This window comes from Pseudorca crassidens, chromosome 5, assembly GCF_039906515.1.
Source record: "Pseudorca crassidens isolate mPseCra1 chromosome 5, mPseCra1.hap1, whole genome shotgun sequence".
Taxonomy (NCBI): domain Eukaryota; kingdom Metazoa; phylum Chordata; class Mammalia; order Artiodactyla; family Delphinidae; genus Pseudorca; species Pseudorca crassidens.
In genome coordinates, this window is record NC_090300.1 from 15,959,156 (window position 1) to 15,977,111 (window position 17,956).

At 37.3% G+C, this 17,956-nt stretch overlaps 1 protein-coding gene across 3 annotated transcripts in view; it reads right to left on the reverse strand.

Annotated features, from left to right (window-relative positions):
- The window catches only part of PIK3R4 (phosphoinositide-3-kinase regulatory subunit 4), a 73,948-nt gene that overhangs the window by 53,785 nt on the left and 2,207 nt on the right, over positions 1-17,956 (reverse strand). For all 3 annotated transcript variants that reach the window (XM_067737432.1, XM_067737433.1, XM_067737431.1), the window contains 4 exons: positions 10,607-10,740; positions 8,898-9,480; positions 4,091-4,225; positions 2,283-2,504 (listed from right to left, as the gene is read on the reverse strand). In XM_067737432.1, coding sequence (XP_067593533.1) covers positions 2,283-2,504; positions 4,091-4,225; positions 8,898-9,480; positions 10,607-10,740 — 1,074 coding nt within the window. The remainder of the gene's footprint in view (positions 1-2,282; positions 2,505-4,090; positions 4,226-8,897; positions 9,481-10,606; positions 10,741-17,956) is intronic.

The window sequence follows — 17,956 nt, forward strand, 5'->3', positions numbered from 1 at the left end:
TATGGTTGACGAAAGTTAAAACAATTTAAATATTCAAAAGAAGAGTTAAATAAATTTTGATAAAACTGTATAATGAAATATTTCTATTAAATTATGGTTTCAAAGAATTTTTAATGACATGAGAAAATGCTTAGAATATACATATGTTCCTAGAAAAAGGTTTAAAAAATAACAAGACTAAGAAGTAATATAATACATACATAGCACTTATGTGCCAGGCACTATTACATATGTTAATTCATCTTATCTTCGCAACAACCAGTGATTTAGGTAATATTATTATTCCCATTTTACAGATAGGGAAACTAAGACACACAAAAGATTAAATGATTTCCCCTAGAACCACAACCAGTAGGTGACAAAGCCAGAACTTGAACCCAGAAGTCTGTCGCCAAGAGTGCCTGCTCTTAGCCAGCACACGACAGTGCCTCACAGATGGCAGAACGGGACGATGGGTGGAAGGAGAAGGCAAGGATGACCCATAGGAAGAAAAAAACAAAACATTAACAGAGGCTGTACGTGGGCTAGAGGATTGGAGGGGATTTGTCTTCTTCAAGAATTTTCCAATTTTTCTACAGGAAGTACGTTACTTTTATAAACAAACAAAAAATCAATGAAAATTATTTTAAAATGAAAAAAGAACTAACATAAAGGCCATTTTTCGGGCTTCCCTGGTGGCGCAGTGGTTGAGAGTCCTCCTGCCGATGCAGGGGACACGGGTTTGTGCCCCGGTCTGGGAAGATCCCACATGCCACGGAGCGGCTGGGCCTGTGAGCCATGGCCGCTAAGCCTGCGTGTCCGGAGCCTGTGCTCCGCAACGGGGGAGACCACAACAGTGAGAGGCCTGCATACCGCAAAAAAAAAAAGAAAAAAAGGCCATTTTTCAAAATACACATGAATTAACCAATAGATGAAGTTCCAAGAACCACCTTTTCCCAAGAAAAGAAATAAAAATAAGATGATTTGAAAGAAGAGAGCATGAAAGACAGAAAGGTGTGAGAAGCATACTGTATTTAGAAACTGAGTTAGATGGAGTCCAAGATGGAGGGCTGACATGAATCAATAAACTAATGTAAAAATTAAAAACAAACTAGAGATGTCTGAAAAGAGGAGGTACAGTAATCTCCAGTTATAACAAAGCAAGAACAGCAATTTCAAGGCTTTTCAAAAGTAGAAAGTAACCTTTTCTCCAAAACATTACACAATAATATTCATAAAAATAGGAATACTGTTGCTATATGAGTTTCTTTCCTTTTCTAATTTTTTAGGAAAAACATCCAACAGCAAACCTTTTAGCAGTTACTTTCCCAGATTATTGGAAATCAATATCTAAACTCTATTACAGCCTTCTGCTACTACACAAGAAAACTTGGATACCTGCAAAGCTTTCCAGTGTGCAGAACAGTCTTTAAATCTTTTGAGTTAATAGACAAGCTTTATAATCATGTGTAAAATGATATAAAAAGGGTTAGTGGGTAATTTTAATAATATGGCTTTAGCATATAACATTTCATAAATGACCCAAACTAAAACTGAAAAGGTCAGTACAATCAGGTGGAAAATGATCACTTATTACTCCAAAAAGAAAAATATTAAATATTGTGTCAAACATGACAATCTACCAAAATAAAGTCTATTTCTTTCTAATTTTGAATCTAAATGCAAGAGGAGTCATATGCATATAAAATACAAGATGTCTCTCTTCTTTAGATAAATCTGAAAATTAAGAATTGCAACATTTTGAAAAAGTAGGAAAAAAGCTGATTAATTTTTCACAAATTTTCAGTTTACAAAAAGCAAAGCCTATAAGCTTTAATTCTTTCTAATTAGATTGATTTTCAATCATAATTATACTTTGTTATTCTCCGATTGTAAAAGTGATGCATGTTTACTATAGAAAATTTGACAAACATGAGATAATAATCACTGTTCACATCTTAGTATATTCAGACTTGTTATTGTTACCTTTACACAACTGGGTTCAGTCATTTTAATAATATTTCATGGTACTTTCCCAGGTCATTAAATTTTCTTTTAAAACATACTTTTTAATGACCACATGGTATCCCTTTATAAGGGTATATCAGTTTTATTAACCAATCCCTTTATCAACTAAGATACTTCCATCAACCAAAAGCAGCATGAAGACAGAAATACCAGGAACTCATTTCATTACTAATAAAATTTGGTAGTACTGTCACCTTTCAGACTGCATGAAAGTATCTGTTTGAGAAGATAATTCAAATCTTAAAGATAAATTTAAAAACAAGCAAAAAACATACCAACTATACTATCAAAAAAAGCTCCACGCAGATGCCAATCATTTTTATCATTCAGGAAAGTGATCATGTGGGACAATAAAACATCATTGGCTTTCTGACGTCCAAAGAATACACACAGCCGTGTTATTCCATTTTCCATTAAGGTTTGTTTCACGATATTTTCAGGGTCACTTAGCAAAGTGACAACTTTCTGCTGGACCATTTCATGTAAGGCTTGGAGCTCTAAAAGAAAGGAAAAATATGATCAATTTTCTTTTCTCCAAACATATAGACCCAGTCTTTCTCACTCCTTGGAGAAAAGAGAATGATTACAGAAGCCACCAGAGAAAGTCTATAATTACTAAGTTTTTCCACTACTCAAAGCTCTGAAGGATAGTTGGGAAAATGAAATATAGATTGAAAAACATCCTAATAAGCAGATGCCACAGGCATGGTTACTATCTCACTAGTTAATTTATAAGGCTCAAAGAAAACCTATGGGGAAGCACCAGAGGGAGATCATACTGCTCCAATAAGATCAACTTAATCAAGGACTTGAAATTACTGGACTGGTTCAGGATATAATCTGATGGTACAGGGCAATCCTTTGAGAAAGCATTTTTAAAGGTTGGTTAATTATATTTTAGAAAGCCAGAAAATACATTGCAAGTTCTGACAAGGCTTTACATGATCTAGCCACTGCCTTCTTCTCTGACCTTATCACCTACCTACCCTCCCCTTTTCATTTATTTATTTACTTAGCTGTTTGTCTTTTCCTTACTGAAACAATCTCAAGAGCAGGGATCTTTTCTGTCTTATTTACCACTATATCCCTAGTGCTTACAGCAAGCACACGAATTGCCTGATGCAAAGCTTATGTTTAACAATTATCTGCCAACTAAATGAATGAGGGCAGCCACTGTCAAGGGAAAAGGCAGTCTGAAAGGCACAATTCTATGTTCACATTAAGAAAAACTTCAGATTAACTCCCCAAAAGTTTTAATGCCTAGCTTCATTATTTAAAAGGTCCAATTACATGGTTATAGGATGTAGGACAGTATTATTTTCTAAGTAATTCCGTGAAAAAAAGTGAGGATTTCCTTTGTGATACATCCTTCTATAAGTTTAAAATTATTCCAGTGTCTTCAACTCCAAATAATATTTGCTGCATAAAATGATCCATTCTAACAAGTAACTGAGACACTACAGTTGTCTATAGCATAAAAATCTGAAAAGTAGACTTCTCTAGTTTTTCTGAACTAGAAACATCTTGAAATAGATCTAAGTACATTATTTGACTTCTAAATCTTTAACATAATAAACATTCATTAAAAGCCTGTTAAAAGCTGTGTGGATGTAGAGAAACTTGAGGCAGGGACTCTGACCTCACAGAATTTACCATCACATTGCTCCTTTACAGTAAAAGGTGTGGGTTCTGATACATAAATCATAGGTAGTATGAAAGAAACACAGTTTATGACTAAGGACACTCAAAATAAACTCACATAAGGAGAAAAGGTTTAGATTCTTTGGCTATGGTGTTTCCAATGTTTTTTCCTTTTATTCTGTAAGAATTATATAATTCAGCTAGCTTTGCTTTTGACACAAACCAATTCTGGCTGAAAAACTACTGAGCTTAGAATCTGTGGTGACAAGTTGGTCATTTTCTGGCTAGATAACAATGTATAAGAGTGAAAGAGAACAGTCAGACAGCAGAATCCTTCCCTCTATAAATCTGGTATTCTTTCATTTTACATTAAAATTGTAAGTGAGAGTTTGTTGCAAGTTCACATCAGCAATTCATTCTAAATAACAGAAAATCATACTACCTGTGTCATAATTTCCACTGGGATGTGTAACTTCATCTATTTCTTCACTATTTGGGTCATTTTCCATACTGAGATTTTTCAACTGTACTAATTCCAGGAATCTCAAAGCTGTTTCTGCCAGCAGAGCTATGTTTTCTATAAAAGGAAGAAAATTCATAATAATTATAATCATAAATGTGTGTAATACTTATAACTTTTCTTCCCTAAGTCTTAATACATATAAATAATAATCATTAAGACTAAAGAAAAGCAGGACTTTTCAATTTAGCACTTAAACTAATCAGACTTTTAGTAACTAATCTCATAATCGACAACTATACCCAAACTACCTGTTTTAATAATAAATCATAAGCTTCTTTAAAAAATACAGAAATGTACAACATGATAACTATAGTTAACGTTGCTGTATGGTATATATGAAAGTTATTGGAGTAAATCCTAAGAGTTCTCATCACAAGGAAAAAAATTTTTTTTTCTTTTTTTTTTCTTTTTATTATATCTACATGAGATGATGGACGCTAACTAAACTCACTGCAGTAATCATTGCACAATATATTTAAGTCAAACCATTATGCTTATACCTTAAAATTATACAGTGATGTATGTCTATTATATCTCAATAAAACTGGGAAAAAATACCAAATAGCCCAAAATATAGCACTCAAAACATCTGAGGCAAAAAAAGCTGAATACTTCCACAAAGACCTACCTTTTAAACAGTTTATCAGGTAAGAGATATGCAGTAGGCTAACAGAGAAACACATTTTCACATTAAAATCACAGATCAAGCTGGCCTTTGGAATCACACAGACCCTGGCTCAAACCTTGACCCTGGGGGCTTCCCTGGTGGCACAGTGGTTAAGAATCCTCCTGCCAATGCAGGGGACACGGGTTCAAGCCCTGGTCTGGGAAGATCCCATATGCCGCGGAGCAACTAAGCCCGTGTGCCACAACCACTGAGCCTGCTCTAGAGCCCTCGAGCCACAGCTACTGAGCCCACGTGCCACAACTACTGAAGCCCGTGCGCCTAGAGGCCGTGCTCCGCAACAAGAGAAGCCACCACAATAAGAAGCCCGTGTACCGCAACGAAGAGTAGTCCCCACTCGCCGCAACTAGAGAAAGCCCGCGCGCAGCAACAAAGACCCAACGCAGCCAAAAATTAATTTTTTTTTTTTTAAACCTTGACCTTGGCACTTACTAGCTGGCTGCTTAACCAATCTGAGTCTCAGTTTCCTCATACGTAACTGAGTCACATCCACCTCAAAGAACCATTACCAAAGTGCATCAACCCTTATTGGACTGCTTTACAAGTGATACTCTGAGGTTCTTAGTGAACCAAAGCACCAGACTGTCACACTCCTGCAGTGATCTGTATCTTTTCCTTTCTCTCTGATCATCTATTAAGACTATTTATACTCCTCACCACTGTGAAAGTATCTACTTCTAAGTTCTGCTGTCACACTTGCTGTTAGTTATATCTGCTCTTTGCTTATACTTTCCTCTTCCTTCCATTTTTATTTATTCCTGTGCCTCTATCCTTCTTCTCCTCCCACTTCCAGGCTTCCTAATATACGACTATACCCGCAAAGACTGCACTCTTTTCCTTCTCAGCAGTGAGTAGCACTGAACATAAACTACCTTATTTTACTGATTCTAAGACTCACTTTTTCTTCACTTTTTAACATCTCCGAAATTGAGATGCATCCCACAATAACTGACATTTTTGAGTCTACTGAATACAGTGATTCCCTTCATCCTGGAGTCCCACATCCCACTGCTGCCAGGTTCAACACTGTTCTGAGTAGAACAAAAATTTACCTCTAAATAAGCAAGTTATTAATACCCTGCAATGCCTGCTCACCCTAAAGATGGGAGAATTCTACACCATCCCCTGATGGTTCTAGATGAATATCCCCACTTTAGTGAAAATATCTTTATTAGGAAAAATCTCTTACTTTCCGGGGCACCTCTCAAGTCTGAGCAGATCTATGTTTATCTCCCCATTTAAGTTCATAAACTACAACACACTTGTCAGTTCACTTTACACAAGAAACAAATCTAGACCACCATCTCTGAGTTTAAAAACAATGCTATAAAAGAAATTTTTAATTGATTTTTAAACTTTTATAATTACTGACATGTGTGGTTTAATTACACTTAACCATACAAGTTCAAAGAGACTTTAGATTCTATCTAAAAAGGCAGCTTTGGGGTTTCCCTGGTGGCGCAGTGGTTAAGAATCCGCCTGCCAACGCAGGAGACACGGGTTCGAGCCCTGGTCCGGGAAGATCCCACATGCCTTGGAGCAACTAAGCCCATGCGCCACAACTACTGAGCCTGCGCTCTAGAGCCCGCGAACCACAACTACTGAAGCACACGTGCCTAGAACCCATGCTCCGCAACAAGAGAAGCCACTGCAACGAGAAGCCCACACACCGCAATGAAAAGTAGTCCCAGCTCGCGGCAATGAGAGAAAGCCCGAGCACAGCAACGAAGACCCAAAAATAAAATAAATTAATTAAAAAAAAAATTTAAAAAATAAAAAAATAAAAAGGCAGCTTTATCATGCACTAAGCCATGGTTCACCACGGCTGGGTGGCATGGGGCACTGCAAGGTCCTGGCACTGACCCTGGGATACCATGGACTTTTACCACTAAGACCCAGCACACTTGGGTAAAATAAAAGCAGGTTGCTTCAAAATCAAGGTCTAGACCAGCAGCTCTGAGAACTGAGAAAGAACTAGTCCAGATACACTTTGGTCGTGTCCCTTAGCCTCTCCCATCCCCAATTCCTCAGCTGGGAAACAAAGGCCCTATAACATCTACTGCTCAAGGTTGTTCCAAGTGTCAGTTTCAAGAGATACACAGATCTTAAAATCTTAGAATCTAGAACCTATTTTAGAATCTCTATATCTTTTGCAACTAACCCTTGCAACCCTGAGCAGTATGTACAAAGCAGATTTTTCAATAAACAGTAGCTATTGTTTTTATGCTGTGACTGCTAGAAATTGAATATAAGTATGTTAATATGGTACCTACACATCAGAACCTTACCTACTTACCACAATTGAGAAAAGACCAAGATATACTGGGACAAAAGTAGGTCATAATAGTCTAAACATACAGCTTGTTTTTTAAAAATCATAAGCTTTTCTTTCATTTAATTTTATCCAGTTCAATTACAGTTGATCCTTGAACAACACTCGAATTTTTTTTCAAGAGTACATACTACAGTATAACACAATCCATGGTTGGTTGAATCCACAGATGTGGAACCATGGATAGAGGGCTAACTATAAATTATATGGGGATTTTCAACTGTGTGGGGGGTCAGCGTCCTTAACGTCCACGTTGTTCAAGGGTCAACTGTATTTCTATTTATCAAGTGAATTGTAAACATGCTTTGTTCCAAATGATAAACTTGGATATGTCTTAAAGAAATCCTGAATTTTCTAAGCCTAAAATTTACACCTATAAAGCTATGGAAATCAGAAACCATAAATAAAGAGGCAAATGAATAAATATTTTTAAAAATACGTATTTTTTAAAAAGCCAACAACCACCAATCACTTTGTGGATGTGCCTAGCCATAAAGACAGAGTCCAAAGACCACTTTTCACATTCTGTTAAAATAATGACAAGTAAATCATAAAATAATGAACTAATAAGCAAGTATCTTTCAAAGAAAGAGACAATATCATCACCACACGTTATGTACTACTTACAAAGACTTCAGAATTCCTGATTTCCATCAGATTACATTTTAAAAATAAATGATGAAATTATGTAAATGTTTCAATGACATTTTCCATGCAGAAATAAGCATTCGAAATTAATTTGGGGAGCTAAAAATACAAATCTGTATCACTTATTTTATGAGAATTACAAATAAAACAGGTAAGTTTGTTATATAACACACTCACCTCATCACAAAGAAGCCACACTTCTTAAGCATCATAGTAACTGAAAGGACCTTAAAATTCAGTAACTTAACAAATGGGCTAGGTCCTTTCAACACCAAATTACCCAGCAAAATTAATCTTTTTCAACAGCAATAGACTGTTATATCCTAATACTGATATTCAAACAAACGGATTTGTTCAGAGAAACTTTATAAAGGCCTAAAGACACTAGACCTGAAGCACATACTTGTGAACATTAGTCTTACTCCAAATTAAATATAATACTCCCAGGGCTTCCCTGGTGGCACAGTCGTTGAGAATCTGCCTGCCACTGCAGGGGACACGGGTTCGAGCCCTGGTCAGGGAAGATACCACATGCCATGGAGCAACTAGGCCCCATGAGCCACAACTACTGAGACTGCGCGTCTGGAGCCTGTGCTCCGCAACAAGAGAGGCCACGATAGTGAGAGGCCCGTGCACCGCGATGAAGAGTGGCCTCCACTTGCCGCAACTGGAGAAAGCCCTCACACAGAAACAAAGACCCAACACAGTCATAAATAAATAAATAAAATTTAAAAAAAAACAAAAAAAACAAAAAAAACTGCTGCTCTGCTTCCCAAGCTTTGGACTAAAAATAATAATAATAATAATACTCCCAGTAAAATCATAAGATTCTGGTATTATATATTTTTCACTTAATAATTCTGATAACCTCAAAAATAAGGATACACACAAAGCTTGAGTTCCAGGAACAGATCGGCTATAAATATTATTAAAATGTACACAAATAGTTCAAGGACCAAAGTTCACTCTTGGAATTCCCAAAGATGTCAGAGAAACAAGAGGTATTATAGTCACTAACTTCAAAAATATGAGTGGTTATTACTTCGACAATAAGCTCTTACCAGCATAGGCTAGTCTAACAATAGTAGCATCATCCTGGGCTAAGTGGGCTATGCCTGGCAGAATATATTCCGGGTAGATGTTAACATCATTGCGAGGAACCTCTTTGACAAGAGCAAGAACTTTGGTCAACGTCCTCAAGGCTTCAGCCCTCACTCTAGGAACAGAGTCACTGCTGAAATGCAAAAGATATGGAGTAATACGATCCAAAAGAATTTCTACACTTAGTCTTGGGGCCAAATGAAGAATAAGTTCCAGAGCAGCAAGCTTGGAATCACAATATTTAAGGGTCTGTAGGCAGGACGTTATAACTGACACCAAGATAACCAGCCCATTTTCCTTAGGCTCTCCTTCTGCTTTCTCTGGCAGATCATGTCCACAGAGATTGTGGATAATGTTGCCCAAATCCTTCCTTATAACCAGAATACGCTCATCTGCAGAAAGAAATGTTTCCTTGGCAAACTGGGCCATGTAGGGCTGAAGGAAAGTGTAAAATATTTCAGGAAAGGCATTGCCACGCTGCTGCTTTAAGTAATCTTCTGCCTCTAAACGTTTATCTGGTTCCCGGTGAATCATCTGAGTTACCTATACCAAGGCAAGAAAGGGAGTAAAAAATAGATTTGAGAACAGAAAATTAAATCAAATGAAAGCTACAACTGCAACTTAACATATGATTTAAAGGATATTTGAGGTAATTCTGACTGTTTCTAATCTTTATCTTTCAAACTACTTTCAGAACCTGACTACTGAGTAATATATGAATCTACTATCATCCTATGAAGCAACAAGGAATCATGTATTAACATACTCCAGATGGGCCAGACACATAAAGAGGATTAGCCTTAAAAATTAGTCAGATTCACTCCTTTCACAGTTAAGAAAAGGAGGCCCAAATTCATAAAGTTAATTAGCCAACACAACATGATAATGAGTGCCACACCTAGAACAGCCAGGTATGCCAACTCCTAATCCAGTGTACTGTTCACTGAACGTGAACTAAATTGGCTTCCTCTGGAGCATCTTATTTCTTAATATTTGCCATTCGTAATAGAAATCAAAATGCATGTTTCCCTACCTTACTAAAGAATATTTTAAATATACATAACCTTTCCGTGGCTCAGAGTCATCATCATATGCATCACTTACTGTATTGATTGACTTAGAAAAGATCCCCTCAAACAGTACTGTGGATATACGGCTTACATGACCTCCCAAAGAATTCCTCACATCTGTTCTGCTAAACTAATGTGTGATTCTACAGCTCCCCTTCCAGACCTGCCCTCAGGGTCAAGGGAGGTACACAAAGCTAGTTGCTTTTATATGAAATGCCCCTATACTGCTGTATTACATTCAAGTTGCTGTTTCCTGTCTCCTCATTTTAGATATTTATCCTCTTCATTTCTTACTAGCAAGCTCTACCCTGGACAATCTCTAACCCCCAAGCACCTCCTTACTTCCTTCCAAATCTGTCCAAAGCAGAGCTAAATATTATAATGGAAAGATGCGTGCGTGCGTGCGTGTGTGTGTGTGTAATATAAAGTCAAATGAGCTCTGTGCCTAAGAAGGGGGAAAAAATTGTACACTTCTGCCTAACAAAGTAAAAACAATAGGCTGGTATATGAGTCCATGGGGTTTTACTGCTTGTCCCAAATTCAGAACATTCCAGAGAACTGACTAATGCAAAAGTGAGAAATATTTGTAGCATAGTTACCAATTCTCTGATACTGCAATCTTCAATTTTATTCAGCACCTGTTCAGGGAAAAACTGTCCATTTCTGTAAGCCAAAAGTTGAGAGAGATCAAACAGTGGCACACCTTCTGTAAAAAGCTCAGCTATCACGCAACCTGGAAAATAGCAGATATAATTCCATTAAAAATGAAATGCAAGATATTAACACAGATCAAGAATTCAGAGAATTCATAAAACTCAAGATGCAAAACTCAAAGTAAACCGAATTAAAATGTTTAATGCAACATACAACTACAATCCAGCAAGACGAGAAAAATGTCTATTGCCTAATCATCAGTTTCTAAAAGTATGAAGTCAAAAAAGCCCTATTTAATTTTTCTCCTTTTAAAAAAAATTAAATCAAATAAAATTACTTCCTGGTTCTATAAATGAAAACAATTACACATGTTATATACACACATACATTCAGAGATACAAAGATAGATTAAAAGCCATAAGAAAGTATTCTTTCAAAATATGAATTTATAAAATATTAAGTTTATAAGAAACTACTGAGAAGTAACATCTGACAACTCATTTATTCATCATTAAACAAAAAGTTATCAGGTGTTTACCACACACTAGACTCAGTGCATAAAACAGATAAAAACTCTGCCCTCATGAAGCTTTAATTCTAGGAAGAAAGAAATAAAGTAAACCAGTGAACAGACACACTTATAAAATGAGAAGTGCTAAGAAGTGTGGCTGTAAGATTAGAGAAGGAAAGAGAGATACCTTTCACTTTGCACTTACATAATCTTCAAACAAGGAATAAATAAAGCAACTACATTCCCAAAAAGACAAAGCAGTTTCACTGATCAGTATATGACATGCATTTTAAAAATCTTAAGGAGATCCTTAAACAACCTTAGTCACAGCCTTTGCATGTGTTGGTCCCTCTGCCTGGAATACTGTACCCCCAAGCACCCTCATGGCTTACACCTAAACTTCCTTTAGACCTTGAATCAAATGTCATCTTAGCAGTAAGGCATTTCTTGAATGCCCAGTTTAAAATTCCAAGCCCCCCCACTACAACTACCCCACACTCGTTACCTAACACATTCCCCTTCCCCTTTCCCTGCTGTTTTTCCCCACATCACCAAATGCCACATTACATATTGTATGTATTTATTTCTTTATTGTCCATATACCCACTAGAATGCAGACTCCATAAAGGATTTTTGTCTATTTTGTTCACTGAAAAAACTCCAGCAACTAAGACAGCTCCTGATACATAATAAACACTCAATAAATTTCTTAATTTCTATCCATACAGTGTCAAGTTTTAGAATAAAAAACTAAAATAGCTATTAAGAACACCTTAAGCAAGAAGGAAATAGAAGAACTGAACAATATTATAAACCAGATCTAACAGACATCAAAGGAACACGCCATCTAACAACAGAATACAAAACTCTTCTCAAGTACATGTGGAACACTCTCCAGATGAAATCATATGCTAGACCATAAAACAAGCTTCAATGAATTTAAAAGGACTGAAATCATACAAATTACATCCTTCAAACCACAATGGAATGAAAAAAATCAGTAACAGAAGAAAATCTGAAAAATTAACAAATATGTAGAAATTAAACAACACACTCAAATAACCAATGATCAAAGGAAAATTAGAAAATACTTTGAGATGAATGAAAACAAAAGCAACATACAAAAATGTATGGGATGCAAGTAAAGCAGCATTTAGAGAAAATGTATAACTATAAACACCTATTTTATAAGAGCTCAAAACAATAACTTAGGGTTTCCCTGGTGGCGCAGTGGTTGAGAATCTGCCTGCCAATGCAGGGGACACAGGTTCGAACCCTGGCCTGGGAAGATCCCACATGCCACGGAGCAACAAAGCCTGTGCGCCACAACTACTGAGTCTGTGCTCTAGAGCCCACAAGCCACAACTAGAGCCCGTGTGCTGCAACTACTGAAGCCCACACGCCTCGAGCCCGTGCTCCACAACAAGAGAAGCCACCACAATGAGAAGCCCGCACACCACAACAAAGAGTAGCCCCTGGTCGCCGCAATTAGAGAAAGCCCGTGCGCAGCAACAAAGACCCAACGCAGCCAAAAATAAATACATAAAATAAATTAATTTTTTAAAAAAACCAACAATAACCTTAAGAAGCAAACTAAAACCAAAGCAAAAAGAAAGGAACAATAGATATTGGGGTGAAAATTTATGAAACAGAGAATAAAATACAATAGAGAACATCAACAAAACCAAAAGTTGGTGCTTTGAAAAGCTCAACAGAATTGACAAGCTTTTCTAAGAAGAGAGATGACTCAAACTATGAAAATCAGGTACGAAAAAGGGGACATTACTACCAACCTCACAGAAATGAAAAGAATTATAAGGGAATACTTTAAACAAATGTATGCCAAAAAACAGATAAACTATATGAAATGGAAAGATTCCTAGAAAGATAAAGATCACCAAAGGTGACTTAAAAAGAAAGAAAATCTGAATAGACCTTTTAAAGAGACTGAATTAGTAATGAAAAACTTTGCACAAAGAAAAACCTAAGCCAACATGGCTTAACAGGTGAATTCTGTCAAACATTAAAATAATTAACACCAATCCTTGGCAAATTCCAAAAACAGAAGAGGAGGAACACTTCCCAAGTCATTCTATGAGGCCAGTATTACCCTAGTAGCAAACCAAAGTCATCACAAGTAAAGCAAACTACAGACCAATCCCTGATGAATATAGATAAAAATCCTCCAAAAAATATTAGCAAACTTCATACAGGAATTAAAGAGTCCATACCAATAATAATAAATAAATGAGGGGAAAGACAGGACACTTGAGCACACAAGAATGCTGAGGGCCTACTGGTAAATGTGGAGGTAGTGCTGGAGTTGGAAGATCATCATTTTGCAACCATCATAGTAAAGACTGGATCAGGCAAGAATGATCAACAGACACCAAATCAAAGAGGAAACTGTGATGACTGGCAGGATATTTGCATGGTCTTAAAGTTTCTTCCCACAGGTTGCTTATTAGTTGCAAGGGATTAAGAAAACAAAAAGTAACTACAGGGGAGAAATTGGGCAAGAACTTGACCATGTGATCAAAATTAACATCACCAACAGACACCATTTGCCTCCAGATACGATACTGTGAAGACATCATCACCTACACAGTATTCCTACTTAGAATGAATAACCTGAATCTAATCACAAGGAAACAGGATACATACAAAATGAGGACCATTCTATTGAAAAAGAAAGAGGTGAGGCCGAGTGCGTACACACAGTGCAGGTAAAAGCTGGTGAAAACTAAATAAGGTGTAAGTCTAGTTAACAGTAATGTACCAATGTCAACTCCTGATTCTGATATGGTACTACAGTCATATAAGATGTCACTGGGGGTAGCTGTGTGAAGGGTTCTTCATTATTTTTGCGACTTACTATGAGTCTATTATTTTAAATAAAGAGTATAAAAATAATTTTTAAAAATTTAAGGGGAGAGGTATTCTTCAAAAAATGTCAATGTCATAATGACAAAGAAAGACTGTGAAAATGTTCCAGATTAAAGGAAGCTAAAGAGACATGACAACTAAATGCAATACCTGACCCTAGACTGGGTCGTGTCCTGGAGGAGGAAAAATGCTATAAAGGACGTTACTCGGTCAAATACAAAATTAGAATAAAAAGTGTAAATAATTCTATCAATGTTAAATTCACTGCAGTTGGTAACTGCAACATACAGTTACATAAGCTTTATGTAAGAGAATACTGGGGTCTTAGGAAATACTAAAGTATTTGGGGCAAAGGGCCATGGAGGGGTGGGGAGGAAGGGTGGGGAGTGTGGGGTACAGAGTGCAGAGAAAAGGTATAAGTGATAAAGCAATTGGAACAAGACGTTAACAACAGGTGAATTTGGGTAAACGATTTATGTAGGATCTATGTACTATTTTTATTTTTGCAAGTTTTTAAGTTTGAAATTATTTCCAAATACTGTAAAAATAAAGAACATTTATTTACAACTAAATGGAGATTGTTTACAGACTGAACTACATCCCTCACCACCCCCCTAAATTCCTATGTTGAAGCCCTAACACCTTAGAATGTGACTATTTGGAGACAGAGCCTTTAAAGAGGTAATTAAGGTTAAATGAGGTCATAAAGGTGGGGCCCTAATCCATTATGACTGGTGTCCTTATAAGAGGAAGGAACACCAGGGGAAAAGTGGCCACCTGGAACTCAAAGAGCGAGGGCTCAAGAGAAATCAACCCTGCTGGCACCTTGATCTTGGACTTCCAGGCTCTGAGGGAACTTTCCAGAACTGAGGGAAAATAAATTTTTGTTTAAGCTACCCAGCCTGGAGTATTTTGTCATGTCATCCCTAGTAAACTAATACAGAGGTAAATACAGGATTTTTTTTCTTGCAACTTTTTTTTTTTTTTTTAATTTTTTGGATGCATCACGCACCACACAGGATCTTATTTCCCTGACCAGGGATGGAACCCATGCTCCCTGCAGTGGAAGCTCAGAGTCTTAACCACTGGACCGCCGGGGAAGTCCCCTTTCTTGCAACTTTTAAAATGGTATTCTGGAAGAGGTGTTATGGGTTGGTATTTCTCTATAGAACAATTTGTTCAAGTTGCCTTTATCATCACTGAGTCCTTCTTTATCATTCAGATCTCATATCAATGTCACCTTCAGGGGAGGCCTTCATTTCATCTACCAGCCCTTGTCATCCACTTAGAAATCACAGCACTTCATCACAGCACTTATCACTAATCAAAATTGACTTTCTAACTTATTGACCTTTTTATTCTCTCTCCCTGCCCACACTTAGAATGCAAGCTCCATGAGTGCAGAAACTCTATCAGTATTGTTCACAGGTGTGTTCCCAACACCTACACAACAGTGCCTTACACCTAATAGGCACTCAAATACTTGTCAAGTGAATGAATGAAAGATCTCCAGCAAACAAGGCTCTGCCCATATATATGACCAGAGACAGGGAATATATACACTTCTCCCAAACTAGCAGCCAGGAACCATGGATAGGCCTTAGGATGGGGAAAAGTAACATTCAAACCCAGAGAGCCTAACATTCAAACCCAAAGGGCCTAAATCAAATCTTAGGAGCAGTGGGAGGTGAAGAGATCCCATCCACCTCTTTCAAAGAAATGAAAGAAATGAAATCTTCAGCCAAAACAATGTAGAGCTCTTTAGTCTGGAAAAACAAATGCTAAGTAAGAATTCTGTTGAACTTCACAAAACTATAATGACTATAATGCACACAGAAAAGATAAATATAAACTCTTCATCAATCCCTGAAATTTTAAAACTATAACAAACTTCCAGTTATAAAATAAATAAGTCATGGAGATGGAATGCAGGGCAAGGTGACTATAGTTGCTAAGAGGGTAGATTTCAAAAGTTCTCACCCACAAGAAAAAAAAAAATTTGTAACTACATATGGTGACAGATGTTAACTACACTTGTAGTGATCATTTCCCAACACATACAAATATCAAATCATTATGTTGTACACTGAAACTAATGTTATATGTCAATTATACCTCAATTTTACTTTTAAAAAAAGCTAAAATGATCCGCTGAAGCTAGAAAGTGATCACATTTCTAAGCTGGAGGAGTCCTATTTACATAACAGTAAGTTTAAAAGGTAAAAATAGTTCAAGAAAAATTTAGATAAATTCACTGATCAGGTTGGGACTGATGGATTACATTTCTAATCTTGTTGTATTTACAGTGTGGAAGCTACCCCACCTCATCAAAAATACCCTCCCTCAGTATTACCTTGGGACATAGACTAGTGAGCTGAACAGACCAACAGAGAGAGGTACAATCCTGTGTAACAAAGCTCATTTGTTCCCCTAGATGAAATACATTTCTTCATTAATTATATCACTTTTCCTAAATAATCTAAAATACAATTCAATTTATGTTTTCTTTGTAGGAAACCTACAGGTGAGAAAAAGATTAAAGCCAACCTTTGCAAAATTTACAAAAAATGGCAGTGATGCTAGAATTCATATGGTACTCCTCAGGATACCATCCTCAGCCCACTTCTCCTCCAGAAGTTCATAGATAGCCTACAATCCATGACCAAGCTTCATGTGGTCTGTGTATGTAATGTATATGAATGTACGGTACTTTTTTCCAAAGAAGGAGGTCCCTGGTTTCATCAAAGTCTTTAAGGGGAGCCAAAAACACTTAAGAATCACTTCTGGACATATATACACTACCAAACGTAAAATAGATAGCTAGTGGGAAGCAGCCGCATAGCACAGGGAGATCAGCTAGGTGCTTTGTGACCACCTAGAGGGGTGGGATAGGGAGGGTGGAAAGCAGAAACTAACACACCAGTTTCTCCACAAACTCCCCAACTAGAAACGCATTCCCTTGGCTACAGTAACTACTACCTATTTCCTGATAACTACCAAATCTCCATCTCCACCCCACATCTCCATGTACCAAACCTTTGTAACAACTGCCTGTCACACATCTTCCCCTGCATATCCCCTGACACCTTCAACTCAACATCTAATACAGACCTCAGCATCTTCCCACCCCCTATCTGTTCCTCCTCGTGTGTCTCCTAGCTCAGTGACTGGTATCACCATCCCCCTGGTTTCCCAAGCCGGGGGAACAGGAGTGTTCTTGATCCTCCAATCAAATCCTAACAATTCTACCCACTAATTATCTCTTAAGCATTACTTTTCTCCACTCCTTCTCCAACTGTCACAACTTGAAACCAGTCAGCATCATGTCTTACCTGAATTGTGGCAGCTGACCACTAACTGGTTTTCCTATCTCCTGCTACAGTCAGTGTTTTGTCTAAAACACATATCTGATAATGTCCCTATAGACTAGCATGGGCATACCAGACCCCTTCTGATCTGGGCCTTGCTTACCTCACACCCTACGTTCCAGATGTACTAAAGTACTTAAAGTCCCCTAATAAATCAATGCATCATGCTCTGGTCTTCAAGTCTTCATATAAGCAACACCCTCTGCCTGAAACAAACTACCCTTCCCATAGCTAGCTCCCAATCACCTTTCAGGTCTCAGTTTAAATACCTTCCTTCCAATAGAGATGCCTTTCCTGATCCTGCCACTCTACCCATCACCACCACAGAGATTCATTTAAGTATCCATACGTTCCTGTAACAGCAGCCTAAGCTTATCACCACCACAGCAAACCACAGTGCACTGAAATGTCTTTTTTCAATATCATATCTATCTCTCCATTAAAGTGTAAGCACCCTGAAAAGAGAAACGTAATTACCCATCTACGTCTCTAGCACTTAAGACAGTGCCTGACATATACAGAAGAGAGAA